Source organism: Osmerus eperlanus, chromosome 20, assembly GCF_963692335.1.
Source record: "Osmerus eperlanus chromosome 20, fOsmEpe2.1, whole genome shotgun sequence".
Lineage (NCBI taxonomy): Eukaryota > Metazoa > Chordata > Actinopteri > Osmeriformes > Osmeridae > Osmerus > Osmerus eperlanus.
The window spans coordinates 8,635,068-8,648,751 of record NC_085037.1 but is presented as its reverse complement, the minus strand read 5'-3'; the positions used below and the strand labels follow the sequence as shown (position 1 = coordinate 8,648,751).

The following is a 13,684-nucleotide window of genomic DNA, read 5'->3' as shown; positions in this document are numbered from 1 at the left end:
GCTGGATTGCTCTTCAAACTTGTTCAGATCTTATCATCCCTCTCTCACTCTTTTGCTCTGCTTTCCCTTTTAAACGGTCACTGTCCATTTGGGTTCCAAATTTTGGGTGACTTGAATATTCTTAAGGGAGCCAAAACTCAAAACATCGGTTTCTAGTGCTCGGTCCGAGCCTGCCATCGCGTGGACTTGCCCAACAGGACACAGCGTGAGACTGGAATCAAGCATGTAAAGGCTTTCTGAGAAACAACAACTTTTTGGTCTCTCACCCTCTCATCTGCCGCATCTCATAACCATCGCTGTACTCCCACAGTGCAATGCCTACAGCCGCAGTATGTCTCTGAGGTGAGAGCAATCTGTCACCTGAGACCGAAGATCAGCTGTCATGATTAGGAGGCCAGGGCCTCCAGGCCCAAGAGCTTTGTGAAGCTGGGGATTAACAATGTGTGTGTGCTCTATGTTGCTAAAGGCTGATTTGCCTGAGCAAAATCAGTGATGACTGTGATGGCAGTCGTCACAGAATAGCATTTGGGGTCAGACTTGACCCAACCATTTCTTATTGACCCACAGAATTGATTCAGTATAGGCACTAGGTTGGAGAGAATGCCCGCTGTTTGTCATGCTGATATTTGCCAAGTAGCGATGCTAGGGTCTGTGAGTCCACAGTGAGTGATAGTGTTTCTCTGTGTGGAGACCCGCAGCTAGCTCACAGTCTTAAAACTGCTGTCACAGCTCTGATGCTCCCTTGAGCTGCGCTTTTACAAAATTATGTCTCCGTAGATTGAGATGGATAACTGTGGTCCAGCGGAATGACTTAAATTTACATGTGAAAGCATTTCTGAAAGCATAACTCTCTGTCAACTCGGGTGGCCAGTTAACCTTGCATCTGCAGCGGAACATTCTTTAATATCTATGCCTCTCTTTCCAGCCAACCACATAGCCTCAAACAAGACTGAACACAGTATCTTTATTTGTCATTATCTGAAAGAAATACAGAAATAATAGGAGATAGGAGACAGTACAGCAACAGAAGAGCTAAGTTACATGGCGAGGCGGACTACTTCCTCACAGTCCCCCACCTCAAGCAGCTTCAAACAGCTGAGGATGGTTCCCCACTCCCTGTTCTCCCAGCATGACTCGTTAAAACTAAAAACAAAAATGTGACTAATACTCTTCAAAATAAACAGATTATCCACATTCTAATGTTCAGAGTTCATCATGAGAAAGCATTGAGAAAGCACTCCCTTGACGCAGCCCGCCCCGGCCCTTCCACTCCTCCTCGCCTGGAATGTTTCGAATTGGTACTGAGAGGAACAAAGGCTAGACGGAACATGGAGTATGTGGAACGAGAAAAATGGGCCATCCAAAGGGTTTAAAAACCACAGTCAGTCTCCATGTACTGAAGTAGTCCGGCCTCCAGAACACCGTTCCCGAGCCTACATGAGCCACTTGTCCTTCTCCTTGTTAAAGTGCTCTGCCCACCGGCGGGTGAGCTCCAGGTACAGGTCTGGGCGATGGGGCTGGTAGTCCAGATACAGCCTTATCAGTGTTTTCTTCGGCACTGCCTTCTCGATCTGCGTCCCCTCGTGCCATTCATTGAAGGAGGTTATGGTGACAATCTCCGGGCGCACGGACAGGGCTGCCTGCAGGGCGGTCTCATAATAGCGACCGTTGACACGGTTCCGTGTGTTGTGGTTGTTCCAGGGCCGCACTGCCGTGTCCACATACCCGGGTCCCACGCTGGGGACAAACAGCAGGTTGTTGCCATCGCAGAACGCTTTGATGGCCTTCCAGTTCTGGTGGGAGGAGCCAAAGGAGAAGCCGTTGGACGCAAAATAAGTGTACATGCCGTCAAAACCGCTGGCCAGGATGTCGTGCTTGTGGCGCTCCTCCACAATGAGGGCAATGAAGACGCCGTCGTAGGGCGTGCCCCGCAGGGTGTGGGAGCCCGAGGAGGTCAGAAGCTCCGCCCAAGTCTCAGGAGGGGTCAGGTAGGAGTCGTAGATGTAGAAGAGGGGCAGAATCTGCCCGGCGCTGGACTTGAACCGGTAGAAGGCGCCGTGTTTCCCGTACCTGCGAGAGAGGATAGTGTTTTCAGTCGAGGATTCAGATTTCCACATTTGCTGAGCGGTAGCATTTCTGCCAACTTGACCTCTCTGAAACTGGCTGCATGCCAGCTCACAGTGAATGCTTTCATGTGAAATGGTGCTATTATTCTTAAGCGGAAGCTTGGGATGAGAGCATGGGGTAGATATATGATTCTAAATGCTCTCTCTCACGCTCTCTGTCTCGCACCATTTTTCTCTCTCTCCCTTTTTCCTGTATTTCTGCCTTCGTTTAATGGCAGATGGTCAGCTCAGTGGGTCTTTGCTTGGCTGGCAGGAATATCTAGCTGAGCAAACTCGAGGTACGCAAGGCTTCCATCACGACCATCAATTCTCACTGAGCTTGGCTGTGACACATTCACCACCCATCATCCTTAAGCAGGCAAATACTAGGGATACTTCAGTGTCGGGTCATTGTTTTGACAGATTGCCCTATAACGGCTCATTGACTGGAACATTGACTATTTGTCTTTCTGTGCTTGGAGCCTGCTTCAGGGCCAATGTTTGAAATACATTCAATCTCCAAAATATCCTGTCGCTCCAGCTGAGTACTAATATGCAATCAAGGTAAAAGTGTAGCTAGGTATGGGGGTAGACTACCTGCAGAGTGATTAGAGAGAGATCATGGAACAGATATCTATATTTAACCACCTGTTCCTTCTCCTTCACCTCCTTCTGCCCTTAAGTGCGATCACATTTCAACCAGCGGTAATTGATATGGAAATCAGAGCCCTGCACTTCAGCTGGTGGATGAAAAGAAAGTCTTAAATTGCATGATTGAATGGGAGAGAGGGGGGGCGAGTGAGGGAGAGGAGGGGTGTAAAGAGAGAGAAAAATTAGACGGAGAAAGAGCAGAAAAAGACAGAGAGATCGAGGGAAAAGAGGAGGAAGGAGGACAGAACGAGGTGGGCTAGCGGAAGAGAGGGAGGAACTGAAAGGTTGGAGGCACGACAAGGAGGTGATGGGAGAGGGAGAACAACATACCTGTCAATGATGTATTTGATGTTGTCATGCATGCTCTGGTCGGTCCGTCCTTTGTAAGGTTGGATGTGAAACGCCACCTGTGAAAATAGAACACAACACTTGAGTGAAATAGCAGAGGACACTCTCATCACAGCACATCCACATGATTACATATTGTCTAGGAAATGAAAGGAGAATGCATTTGACTCTCGCATTCTCGCATTTCCTTGAACAGGACATCTTGGTCAAGCACGAGCAGAATTTGGGATGATCCAGATTGGTCAGCAACACCATCTCCGTTACATGATGTTAGAAGGAGCTGCTCCTCAAAGAATGCATGTAAGCCTATAGGGGTGTCTCAAATGCCACACACTCCAGTGTCCTTGAAGAACTGTTATTTCGAGGAACAAATCGAAAACGGTGTATTGATCCTGAGAGACTGAACGTGTCACAGGTACCGAACCCAGGAAAAAAGAGATAAGAGAATCCTGTAAGAATAGAATCCCATCAGCAATCTTGGAAACCAGGAAGTAAGTCATCAAACTTAATTCAGCAACACTGGGTCCAGGATAGGCCTGTCTGAAGATGGAAGGAGACAGAGTAACACACTGGGGCTCACATTAAAGAATAGCAATATGATGGGACCATCTTCTGAGGAAAGTGGGCTTGCAGAGGGGCAGAGAGGAATGGCCAGACACTGCCCTGCATCACGTCCCATGTGAATCTATCCATCGAGAAGGGCCTCTATTCGGAGAATGTAGAAGTTCCTCCCTACATTTCTGATTTAATACAACTTCATACCCCCACCCGTAATTTGAGGTCATTGGGTCAGAAGCTTTTAGTGGTTCCCTGTACCCATTTTAAAACTGGAGGGGATCGATCATTCCGAGCAGTGGCCCCTAGGTTGTGGAATGCCTTGCCTCCCTTTCTACGGTGTGCAACTTCTGTCGAAGCTTTTAAAAAGCAACTCAAGACTTTGCTATTCAAGCAGGCTTTTAGTTAGTTGAGGGGTTTTTATGGTTGTCTGTCATGTTTCTATTTTTATTTAAATGTTCTGTATTCTTTATTTGTAGTGTTATATTGCATTTTGTTGTGAAGCACTTTGTGATTTTATCTGCGAGAGGTGCTATACAAATAAACTTTACTTACTTACTTACTTACTTACTTACTTACTTACTATTCATCTGATTCTATATTTCATTTCTCTCTCTATTCCCCTGCAATGCACTTCAACTGCGGGCTAAATGTTTTCATTTCAAAGGCATTATTGAAGGTCTTTCACTTATTTTGAGTGACTCTGCCCCTTGACAGACAAGTCCCTGACTGCTTCTAAGGATCCACAAGCTTCTAGACATTCTAGACATAAGGCATCAATATAACAGTGGCAGGGCTAAGGGTTGGGTGATGGATGCCCTTTCCCACCCACGGAACATTGCCAAGGCTGTCTGCTCGGGCCACAAACAAATCTGTTTAAGCTCAGCGACAACAGCCCACCGCTGACAGAGCTGTCGAACCATGAACGTGGTGGGGGGAGAGAGAGTGGGAGAGAGGAAGAGCGAGAAAGAGAATGTGTGTGTGTGTGTGTGTGAGAGAGAGCAGAGAGCCAAAAAACACCCACTCTCTCTCTTTCCTCTCTGAAAAGAGGCTCCAAGGTCTTCATAAACAGTTTCCATGGCAACCCGGCGGTGTTTGGTGCGGGGGGCAAGGGGAGGGGTGCTCTCAGGCTGTCAGTTGCTTCGGCTGGTTTGAAATTATGAGAGAGCGTGGAGGTGAAATACTGTTCAATCTGTCCCTCTACGGCTGACTACACCCCAGGGGGGGGGGGGGGGGGGGGGCTGCCGGACGGACTGTTCACATGGACCGTGTTTGATGGTGGAAGACTCTTACATTAGTCTTGAGGTCCTTATGTTTAGCCACCTACAAACTATCGGATGTTGACTGAGATGTTTCTGACAGTAAGTCAAAGAGTGACTATTGTATGTCCAAACAGGTCCAAAATATTTATGGAGCGTTTTGCTTGAATGTGCTGTGATGCACACATCTGCACCTGCTGGGAACAAACACCTTCCTGAAACATGTAGGTTTTTCAATGTGACACAAAAAATACATCACAATCTATGTGAAATGACATTTACATTACATTTAGTCATTTAGCAGACGCTATTATCCAGAACGACTTACAGTAAGTACAGGGACATTCCCCCCAAGGCAAGTAGGGTGAAGTGCCTTTCCCAAGGACACAATGTCCTTTGGCACAGCCAGGAATCGAACCGGTAAACTTCTGATTAACAGCCCAATTCCCTAACCCTAACCAATTCCCTAACCCTAACCAATTCCCTAACCCTAACCAATTCCCTAACCGCTCAGCCATCTGACCCCCCATGAAGCTTGTCTTTCTTCGCTGGGAGCTTTCTAAAATGCTGAGGCATCTATGGAACCTTCCTTTAATGTCTCCGAGGAGTGACTCTGATAAAGGCTCTTAATGATTATACAATCTAAAGAATAAAGGCACCTATGCACCTAGGTGCAGACAACATCCTGAAGACCGCATCCACACCACACACACATAGAAAAACACACGCATGTTGTCACACACAAAAGCAAGCGCACACAAATCCCAGACACCTAAACCTTTATTTTCAGTGTGGCAGTTCTAGTCCACTGGTTGGAACATTGAGGCATTAGCCCTTGGGTCATCCCTGGCAGCAGTTGTGTAAGCTGTGCTGAGACCTATTTCTGATCATTCTTTGTTGAATAGAAATGCCTGAGCTAGTTTTCTATGATCATAAACCAATCATAGAAGAGATGGAATGAAAGTGGAAGAACAGACTTTCTTTGCTTTCTTGTGCTTAATCTGCTTCCTGGGTTTGAGCCTGCCTTGCACTATCTTGTAAAAGGCACCTTCAGCATGTTTTTGGCTTTTGGTGTGTCTGACCTTCTTGTTCTGTTTTGTCTGCGATAGAAGAAGGGAAATCGGTTTCAAAGCCAATGCAATACCATTAACGTGTTTGTGTTCCTTAGAAAACCTTAAACAGTTCTAAAGTTCTCAACAGACACAGTCCACTGGAACTCCACTGTTGTCTTTCAATGGTTAAATCCAAATTCAAAGTCCAAACAAACTGCAGGAAAGACAGAATGACGTGCGATAGCTGGAGAAATGCGTTTGTATCTATAACGTGCAAAGTGGATGGAGAAAATGGGTTAAAAGATCAAATTTGACAGCACATGCATTTCTTGTTTTCCATCTACTTTTAAATACCTTGGACACCTCGGAAACTGGACAGACAATGACACTCTCAGTGTCACCCACACTCTCAGATTCAGCAACATGCATACTATTTTTGAAAATCCAAAAACGAGTTTGATCATTTAGTTACAAAGGCCATCCGTTATTAACTGATTACTGATTACAAATGCATCAATTACCAAGAACTAACTAAGGCCACAGTAGATGTGTGGGTGCATGTAAACTGCAGCAATAGCATCAAAGCAACTACCACTGCCAGCCATTCATTCAGTAAAGCGGCAGAAAGGAAAAACATACCGGTTCTCTCACCAGTTACCTTGATGCTGTGCCTATGGGCAGCGTCCATGACAGCGGGCACCAGATCCTCAGTTGGCTCCCCGTGATGGTCTGCCACTCCTGGCGGGTACCACGACAAGACCAGCACACCTACAACCACAGAAGGGGTTCACAGAAAAGCATGAAGTTATATCATATGATCATACAATCCAATTCTGAGGACACATATTGTGTAACTAGTGAATGCACCACACGAGAAAATATAATGGTAGTTATGATACCAAAAATATGTGGGTAAGAGTGTTGCGTTGTTATCAGTAAAATACCTGCTGCCGCTGCTTCAATCTGCGCCATGTGCGACTCCAGCACGCGGGGGTCTCTGGAGCTGTATGGACCCAGATCGGGGTAATAACTAGAGGCGATGTCTTCAGGAGGTGTGTGTCTTCCCTGTGCGTGGCTGGCAGCAATCTTCGGGTCCCAGTGCGGCACCAGGACGTGGTCCCAGTGAATGTATTTGTTGTCCATCTGTGGTGTGCCATACCACAGGTAATAGAATATGTGTACATCGTAGAATATGCTGTAATCACGGTCCGATTTTGTGAAAACCACTTTGGTATCGCTCAAGTGGGACTGGCCGGGCGACACTACCACGCCGTTTGGAACCGGTCGCCTCCTATCGGATCCCTCTCCTCCAAACTCCATCCCCGGGGCAAGGTCTGAGAATCCATCACTCGGCTTCAACGTTCTAAGGCCCATCATAGTCCCGAAAATAAACAGCGTAAATAGGAAAAGTGCTATAAAAGCTTTCTTGCGCAACCGTGTCATTGTCGCTGTCTATGGTCCTGGAAAAGTAGAACGTCGCAACGTCGGGTAGCCGAATGAACAGTCGAACCTTTTTTTGTTGTAGTTTTACTCAAACTAGGCTAGCCTATTCCCCTTGCATGTCAGTCTCGTGTGGTCGTCGAAATACAGTCAAAGGTAACATGACATAATTGTACGTTATGCCAGTGTGATGGTTTGTGCGTTCAGACGAAGAGTTAAGAGTGACAGTGTTCGTGGCTCGATTTCAAATTCTATTTCAAATGGAGTGGAGCCATGTCACTCCAAACAGGAAGAGCTAGACCCTAGCGAACAAAGATCATTTCCCTACTACACTGCCCATGTTTTATTATTGTTCAGACATTCTGCATTGCAATAAAGACGCCCTTCCTCAATTCGTTTTTCCATTTCGGAGCATTGTTGTCACGTTGTTTTCAGTTTCTCGACCATTAAACCGCTAAATTCCACTGCGATGGAGAGAGCGAGAACTAAGCGGCGTCGTTAATGCGCTAGCCTTCGAAAATAAATATTCTCAGTGTTCTTGAATGCACACTTATGTATGTGCCTATGCTTTTCGTAATTTAGCCAATCACGTTAGTTTCCATTTCCAGTTCAGCAGCGTGGTAGCCTACCTTTATCTTCCTCTGGCTCTGTCTGACTGCTGCGTCTGGCATCCATTCTTCGTGTCCCTGTTATTGGTACTGGATTGTGTATTTCAGTTTTATCTTCCGCGAGCCAATTCTAAAATGCATTAAACCGCCAGTAGGCCAAGGCATCGCCGGCTGATAACGCGAGGTTGATGTGCGTTTGCGACTGATTTCTCTTCCGTTTAAGGCAGACGCTACAACTTTTACGCAGACCGCGTTATATTGATCGTTTTGTCGCCACACAGAGCAAGCTACCCTTGCTGTTAGATGTGCGATGCAGGGGCGAGCCAAAGTGGGTGGGATTAACTTCAAGTAGAGCTAAGGAGTACAGCGCGTGTGGAAAACAAATGATGCTTGCCTTTGTTTACACTCCAAGGCTAGTCGGTAGTCACGCCTGCCTTAATATCCAGGGCCAGGGCAATGCCTTTCTATATTTCTTTACAAGAAATGCACTTTATAGAGTTAGTTATTAATAACTGACCAATTGGCAATTGGGCGAAAATATGAAAGTTGAATAGTTAGTCTAATTTAGAAAAGGCACGTAGTCTATTATTAGTTAGGAACTACTTAGTAACATCATTGTGAGACTGTTTACATTTAATCGAACGACACAACACTGTTGCCTTGACAAATCATTAGTGACCAAAACGTATTTAGGTCTAATTGAGGGGGGTCAGATGGCTGAGTGGTTAGGGAGTCGGGCTATTAATCAGAAGGTTCGATTCCCGGCTGTGTAAAATGACGTTGTGTCCTTGGGCAAGGCTCTTCATCCTACTTGCCTCGGGGAGAATGTCCCTGTACTTACTGCAAGTCGCTCTGGATAAGAGCGTTTGCTAAATGACTACATGTAAATGTAATTGAAGTGAGTTGACTGAAGCATGCTATCACGATATATAGAAAGCATATTTCAAGGCAGCGACGTGGGCGCAGGTCCTCGCCGCCAAAATACCATTGACAAGCTTTGAGGTTCACGTTAAAACGAAGCTGTGCCACCACCCACAGTTCTGCTTTTGCAATAGAAAGCCCACTCACACTGTGGGATTATAGGCTACAGTACAGCCGTGGGCCACTGTGAGGAATAATAGGGCACAACGCGCCAAATAGGCCTAGCCTACTAATATTTCGGATTTATGTTGATATATGTTAACGTAGGCAATAGCATATAGTCTTAACAAATGTGTCAACGTGTCAAAGCACTAAATACTTATCTAAAGAAGAAAAAAATGGATTTGATATAACGCTTCATCAACAATAGAATTACAGCGACATCTACTGGAAGTAACCTATATAGCTGTTATAGTGGAGAACATTTAAAGATTCGTGGCTTTATACTTCGAAATCTATTGAAAGCAAATTATAGTGATTAGTCTTCAATGTTTACTGGGAACTGGGAAGGGCTACGGAAAAATGTTATCTCTCACTAATTCCAATGTCCATCCTTAACCACCAGAGGGTGTGAGTGACTACAAAAACGAGTTCAAGCCGGGGGTTCAAACTGTTACAAGCTCAAGCATTGGGTCACATGGAAAGCACCTCCATATTTTGACTTGTGCTTTTGCATTATCTAAAAACGATAACAACGAACTATGGATCATTTTAAATATTAACAGTGGCATATAATTGTCTTACTGTGCCCTAATGAACCCTAACAATCTTTTAACATATTTATCGTCATTTTTAAGATCAGATTCCCGGTAAAGGCTCCATACTTGTCTGAGAACAAAAAATTAGGACATTTCCAACACTCATAGTTTTGATACTCTTTAGCGTTCAGAACTGTCCAAGGTGCTGAAATGGCTTTAACGGTTTTCTTACAGCTGTTGGTGTTCACCGGTCTTAATACAGAGCTGGTGAAAACACTAGGTCTACTAGTCGAAAGTTTCCAGTATATATGCTGCTCAATCTCTATGTTGACAGATAATCTGGACAATTAGCTGTGACAACGTCAACTCTTTGATGTATTAGGCTTCTGCTCAGCAGATAGTTTGGTGGACCCTCATTTTCTTAATCAAATCCCCATGAACATCAGAAACAACTGGTATTGCATTGTTCTGAAAAACGCATTCAATCAAAAGTGTTACAGCTATACTTAATGATTGGCAAGTAGGCCATTTTGTTTCCTGAAAGAGTATTCTTATTTTTTGTCGACTGTTTGGGTTGTTAAGATGAGAAGAACAGGCTGTCCTACCTAGAGGCTTGTTGCAACATTGATGCTGTAACATTGCAGTTACAGCATGGAAGTGTGTATGGATCAGATATTGATTTGACTTATTGATTTGTATGTCTCATGGGACATGAGGTGAAAGGTGATTTGACAGATTCTCCAGTATAGGTCCATTGGGATATTTCTCCCTGCGGCATACCTCCTCAGAATATCCAAATCAGCTTTTTTGTAGGATGAAAAAAGAGCAAACTAATTTAAATGACAGAAATAACTCTCTCTTTAGCTCTCTCTCACACACACACATACACTACAGGTTTACATTTTTGTACTCTTCTATGTTCATATGTTCAAATCACTAGTTTAATTACAAACCATTTAATTCAGCAGTTTTTTCTCTAAAAGCCTAAAAGTCGCTCTGGATAAGAGCGTCTGCTAAATGACTAAATGTAAAACAAAAAGTAAATACTTTTACACACTGATCTGACCCAACTGATACAACTAACTCCTGAACTGACCCAACTGATACAACTATCAGTCCTGATCCATGTGAAACAGGTACAGTTTGTAATGCACCATGCAAGGAGATATTTTCCTTACTGCAATGCTGTAAGGTTTTTTTCATTGCTTGTTTTTGCTTAGTTTGACAAGCTTTCTCTCTATATATATATATATTACAGCAAATTGTTTTTTATGCATGTATAATGCACAGTAGAATAAATATTTCAACAACAAAAGGATGAAGGTACTGTGTATGAAAAAGCCTTATTCAATTCATTCCTGCTCTTGAGTGACATTCATTCTAGTAAACATTGGTAAAAAATATGTAATTTGTGGTAAAAAAAAAAAGAATAAAAAAAAAGACTTATGCATTAGGGTATATTAATAGTTATAATTTGCCTTTATGGGGCAATTGTGTAATGACAAATTGAAAACCTTTTTAGAGTTTGTGTATCTCCATCAAGTGTGTCTTGATGGAGATAGTTGAATTCGTGTCATTCACCTTTTGTTTGAGAGGTTGTGTTCCAGTTTGGAGCTGCGGGTTAACCGTTAAAATAATAAATACTGTTAGAATTTTTTTTGCAATAGCAATCAGGGAAAAACAGTTGGCAAGCAGTCAGTAGAATATATCTCCGGTCTCTTAATTACTGTGACATAACTTCCTGTGTGCGTGGTTGTGTGTGGCAGTTGGGTGGGGGTGACTGAGGGAGCACGTGCCGGGGCATTGTGATCAGGTCCCTCTGTGTGACACGGGTCACCTTAAACGCTGCCCTCTTTGTTCGATGATGGACAGAAGCCCCTTCATCTCCATGGTGACAGGGAGGCACCCGGCAGCCGGTTGGAGAGCAGAAGTGAAAAGACAAGAGAAAAAGAGGGAGAGGATAGAACGGATAAGAAAAGAGAGGAGAGAAGAGGGGAGGAGATGATAGAAAGGAGAAGAGAGAAAGACGAAAGCAGACGAGGGGGTTAAGGAAAAAGAGGGAAAGATTGGAGAAGATGATAAGGATAAGATAGGAGAGTAAAAGAGAGGAGAAAGGAGGAGGGAAGAGAAGAAAGGGAAGAGGAGAGCAGAGTAGAGAAGGAGAAAAAAAAGAGGAAAGGAGGGATAATATGGCAATGAGGGATACAAGAGGAGAGGAAAGAAGAGTTGGGAGGAGGGTAAGGGAGGAGAGGAAAAGTTAGGGGACAACAAAAGGAAGATGAAAAGAGAGCAGAGAAGAAAGGAGAGGAGGAGACGGAGTAGAGGAGATGGTGGGTAGGGTCAGGGGACAACAGTTGAGTAATAAAAAAAGGAGAGAAACGTGAGAAATGTTGGAGGATAAGAAAGATATAAGGATTAGAGCAGCAGACTATTTTTATCATTTGAATTTGAAACTAAATTAATTTGCTGAGAATTCAATATGTCCATATATCCATCAATCTAACTTGCATTTCAGTAGCATACATAACACACAATACATTAGTTGAGCATGTATGTTTTCAGTGCATAATCCCATTCTAAAACTTAATCCCATATGTCACGTGTGAAGCACAGTGTTCGTAAAACACGTATCAGGTTTAATGAGAAAGGCAGGTTAGTGAATGAGCAATCAGCATTAGTCACCAGCTGCCCAATGAAAATGTCTTTCTCTCAGTTCCATTCATGGTATTGGATGTCTAACTGTGGTAGGATCCCCGTTCATTAAAGATGAGTCATTAATGACTACAGACCACTATTGAAGCAAACCATTGTTACACTGCAACAGGTGTCCGTTTGAAACACATTTTGTATGCATTTCCCGACACACCTTATTATATACGTTCATATAACTAATGAGAGACAACTATCTCAATAAATCATTAATACATTTAATTAACTTCGAGGACGGAATACTTCTTGCATGCTTGAATGGAGAGATGGATGCCAGCTGTAGCATAAAGGCCAACTTCCTGATAGAAATCATAGCAGTTGATTTGACTTGACATTTTATGTTTATTTCTGGTGTGCAGTTTTAATCATTTCAATCCTCAGACGCAAACAATTCCATAACCGTTGCATTTCGGAGGCCTTCAAAAGAACTCCAAAACTAGTTTGGTTACTTAAGAGTAACATCAAAATACATTTTATTATTTACTTAGACAAAACAACGTGTACTTTTTCTGACACGTTCATACGGGTTTTATTTGTCTATCTGCGGACTGGTGGACACTTGTGTTGATAGGAGGGCTAAATTCGTTGGATAATCCTATTATCAATGCAACTTTATATCGTCACAGTCTGATAGGATATACATAAAATAAGTAGTAAGTTTATAAGTTTCACATCAAATGTGGATCAGATGTGACCGCTGCTATTGCTGTCCTGTAGCCTAATTTCACTCACCTTCGTCTGTGTAGAAAGGCTACACAGGCTCTATGCGTTCACATTCGTTTTCTGTATAATCAGCGATTTGTGTGTGGAAACTATCAATCAAATGGCATTTCACACCCATACACTGAAGCACATAAAGACTTAGGCTATCCAAATAAATGTGTCTAAAAGGGTTGTGTGAAAGATTGTTTTATCCTTAAAATGTAGGGCCATTTTATAAATGTAGGCTATTTGTTAATTTCCCCCCACGCATAATGGTGATTTATAAAGCATGTTTTGATACGTCTAATTGAGAAATGTTATTTTATGTCCGTTTGTTAGTCTATTGAGTAAAGACAATTGTTAAATAACCTGTGAGCAGACAGGTTGGTTAAAAAAATGCACTCTTAACTTCAGACATGAAGGTTTGCAGGTGTGCAAGGACCTGTGCAGTTAAAGGCCTTGCTTTAATACAAATGGCTGCAGTGAAAATCACTCCATGCTCATACATTTAAATGCTGAAAGTGTGGGGGTTGAGGGGGTTGCGCGGACTCGTGTCTGAGGGTTGGGTGTTGCTCCAGGCACCGCGAGAGCTATGTGGTCCCAGCCCTTGATTGGTCGCTCTCCGAATTCGGATCA

The 13,684-nt window shown here is 43.6% G+C and overlaps 1 protein-coding gene across 1 annotated transcript; it reads right to left on the bottom strand.

The window, feature by feature from the left end:
* Positions 1-944: 944 nt before the first annotated feature.
* Positions 945-8,322, bottom strand: maneal (mannosidase endo-alpha like). Its single transcript, XM_062446132.1, has 4 exons — positions 6,915-8,322; positions 6,629-6,738; positions 3,087-3,163; positions 945-2,070 (listed from the first exon to the last, which is right to left on the bottom strand). Exons 1-4 carry the CDS (start codon positions 7,411-7,413, stop codon positions 1,434-1,436), a joined length of 1,323 nt encoding a protein of 440 aa, XP_062302116.1. The 5' UTR covers positions 7,414-8,322; the 3' UTR covers positions 945-1,433.
* Positions 8,323-13,684: the final 5,362 nt, after the last annotated feature.

Excerpts from the sequence above, each read along its gene's own strand:
- maneal (XM_062446132.1), bottom strand. The coding sequence starts at position 7,413 with ATGACACGGTTGCGCAAGAAAGCTTTTATAGCACTTTTCCTATTTACG. Across the intron at positions 6,739-6,914 it reads GATTGAAGCAGCGGCAGCAG|GTGTGCTGGTCTTGTCGTGG; the intron begins GTATTTTACTGA and ends CTGTGGTTGTAG. Across the intron at positions 2,071-3,086 it reads ATCAAATACATCATTGACAG|GTACGGGAAACACGGCGCCT; the intron begins GTATGTTGTTCT and ends CCTCTCTCGCAG.